At 39.2% G+C, this 3,131-nt stretch overlaps 1 protein-coding gene across 1 annotated transcript; it reads right to left on the bottom strand.

Annotated features, from left to right (window-relative positions):
- Positions 1-261: 261 nt before the first annotated feature.
- LOC143886773 (defensin-like protein 5) lies at positions 262-1,130 on the bottom strand. Its single transcript, XM_077390890.1, has 2 exons — positions 971-1,130; positions 262-685 (listed from the first exon to the last, which is right to left on the bottom strand). Exons 1-2 carry the CDS (start codon positions 1,035-1,037, stop codon positions 516-518), a joined length of 237 nt encoding a protein of 78 aa, XP_077247005.1. The 5' UTR covers positions 1,038-1,130; the 3' UTR covers positions 262-515.
- Positions 1,131-3,131: the final 2,001 nt, after the last annotated feature.

Below are 3,131 nucleotides of genomic sequence, written 5' to 3'. Positions count from 1 at the left end.
TACTGCTCTCGCCATTGGACCTGCAAGGACTCCCATCCCTCAATAATGGTACTGCTCTGCTTGCTGCGGTTTGAGAGGTCCGATCGAGACAGGCCTTGCAAGGGATCTTCGTAGCTAATAATAATAGCCCCTCTCGGACTGTATCAACAAATGTTTTATAACGAAAATAACCCAATCTCTCTCATAAATGACAAATCTCTCTCTCTCTCTCTCTCTCTCTCTCTCTCTCTCTAACATTTGTATCCATGTCAACACACTTAATTATTCTACGCAAGTTAAGTACCATCTCTTATTTGAAAAACCATTACATTGAGTGATCAAGGTGAAAGACAAAAAAGAAAAAGATGAAGATGGAGAAGTTCCATCTACAACCAAGCATCTAAGCTTTTCTAACACAATATATTAATATAACACCACCAACTACAGTACTACACACATAAAGAGAGAGAACTTAGAAGGAGACAAGGACAAGCTAATGGCGAGATGGATGTGTTTCCCTAGCACAGTCTGCACGTCTAGCAAGGCTTGGTACATAAGCAACGACGACGAGCTCCAGCACAGTGACCGTCTGTAAATTGCTCGCTCTGGCAAACAGTTGCACAATTGCTGCTCCTAAAACACAGCCCATTGAACTTCCCACTAGGGGCCTCACAAGTCCTTGCATCCACCTTAGTTACCCCAATCTCTGCAACAACAACAACAAAAGAGTAAACATTTTACACCCGTCTCATATTTTGTACTTAAGCAAAGTTAACATGCTAGTTAGCATCTTAAACTCATGAAAATTTAAGTGGGTTGCCATTAAAATCTTCAACAACTATATAAATGGTCTAGTGATGTATGTTAGAACTAAAAACTAAAAAGCCAATCCAACTAAATGTGGATGTCTAATTATTAAAAGTAAGAGTGCATCTAGACTCATAAGAGGCAAATGGCATAAAGAAAGGGATGAAGAAGAGAGAAGAAGCACCAGAGGCAAGGAGGAGGAAGGACAACAAGAGAAAAGCAAAGAGAGGACTCTTCTTCATGGGTGCCATCTCCTTCTCCTACTTAACAAGATACAACTATACTACTTCACCCCGTTGCCTTATATTTATAGGCAAAGTTGGTGGCCCATTGAATGAGTGGGGTTAGATTGATATGCACACCCCCTTCATCTAAGTTATTTGGAAATACAAACTAAAATAACTTCCTAATCTGCTACTACGACGATCCAATGGTCAGATCTTTCTAGATCTGACCAATACATTAATTCAAACAAAATAGAGTCCAACGTTTCATATAAAATCTCTTCATAACAAGCATGATCTTCACTCTACAAGTAAGGCCAAACTTCTTCAAGTGAGGAAGTTGAATTGCAAGTGGGACCTACTTCTTCAATGATCTAAACCCTCCAATTTGTTGCTGCTAAGGGGATGGAAAGAAAATTAAGAAGCAACGGTCTATATTAATTGTGATAAATTGCGAGGGTTAGAATTATCCCACGAGACTGGTTTTCTACACATGACCCACATGAAAGCCTCCCAGATAAATGGTCAGGATTATTGAACAAGTGGGCTCAACAGTTTGGATGAACGCTTCAAATCATTTTAAATATGTGGGCCCCACTTTACTTTTATACAGTAGCCACCGACTTATCATATATTTAAATATAGATTTACGATGGTGGTAAATGCGGTGACATAGGAAACCACCACTCAATTTTTTTGCTTTTATGTGCTCAGAATAGTGTGGGCCCCACACTTCGCTACCTGCCAATGCTCACAGGTGGGTCCCACATTCAGCCACCAGCCAATATCAGTAGTGGGTCCCACATTAGATGCTCAGAATACTCAGAATACAGATGCCGACAGTGCCTTTTCAGGCGGAGGAGTACGGGGATATTCCAATCTTATCCGAGAATCCATTGTTTATTGTCGGGCTGCAATTATAGTGGGCCCCACCCTAAGCTGATCGGGACCGTTGGATAATAATTGTTGGCTTTTCTCTCGATCGGATGGTTAGGATCATCCGATCGGCATGGTTTCTTGATCATTTGGAGATCTGAGATGGGGCGAACCGTCGGATCGAAAAATTGAAGGTACGTAGGACAAGCACCTTTGACGAGGGGTTGTATACCTTGCAATTTTACGTGGGACCCACTACATTTGAAAGGACCGCTCACATATGGGCCCTACCTTCGATCCTGTTTAAGTGGGGAAATTAAAGTCTTGCCTTGCCTTGCCAACCTTTTTAAAGTTTCATTATCTTTCCGTCATCTTTTTATCATCTCTTTTTATCTTTGACCCCATTCTTTCCATTCTTTCCAACGCATGCATGTAGTGGCACTAAATTAAGTGATGTCTCGATTCACTTACTTTATAATTTACTAAGTATTTTAACGTGTGTAGACTTAGATAACATTAATATTGAATAAGTAATGAAATGTATGACATGAGTATTCACACAATATTAAACGTGTGGGCGGGGATCATCCTATGAAATGATTTTTGGGGAACAGTCTATTTACGTTGTATTCCATCTTATAGACGGTTTGGATCATACCATGATGTGTTCGTGCAGTACTTTTTGAAAAATAAGGGACTATAAGGGCTCACACCGTATAAAAACTCTTCGTAAGTAATCACACAATCCTAAGCATGAGATTGAATACTTGAATATAGACTATTTATTTTATTTTTATTTTTTATTTTTATAATATAGACTATTCCCTAATCATTTTATTGACTGTGGCATCTCAAAAGCAAGGAAGATAAGATGAGCAGCTCAGATATTGTTGGTGGGTGGGCATCACTGCAAGTATTTCACATACATCACCAAAAAAACATCCTAGATGTGAAATGGGTCGAGTCGAGTCACCTCGAACAGGTGTTTGTTGGCCCAATAGAAACTCAAGCACATTTTTCATTTATTGATATTTTATAGATATAGTTACATTTCTTATATTTGGATCAATTACCAGTGGGGGACAAAAATTAGGTGGAATTATCAATAGGATTTATGCTTTTCAGAATTATCAACGAGGGACAAAAGAGGTCTTGTCATTAAAAGCTGGCCGAAAATGCCCTTTTTTCTTAAGCAACACATTTTGTTTTTCCACTTTTCCCTCTTCTCTCTTATTTCCCTCTTTT

This window comes from Tasmannia lanceolata, unplaced genomic scaffold, assembly GCF_043159265.1.
Source record: "Tasmannia lanceolata isolate RefF3 unplaced genomic scaffold, GAP_Taslan_0.1 ptg000011l, whole genome shotgun sequence".
In the NCBI taxonomy this organism is placed as follows: Eukaryota; Viridiplantae; Streptophyta; class Magnoliopsida; order Canellales; family Winteraceae; genus Tasmannia; species Tasmannia lanceolata.
This window is presented reverse-complemented; position numbering and strand designations above follow the sequence as displayed.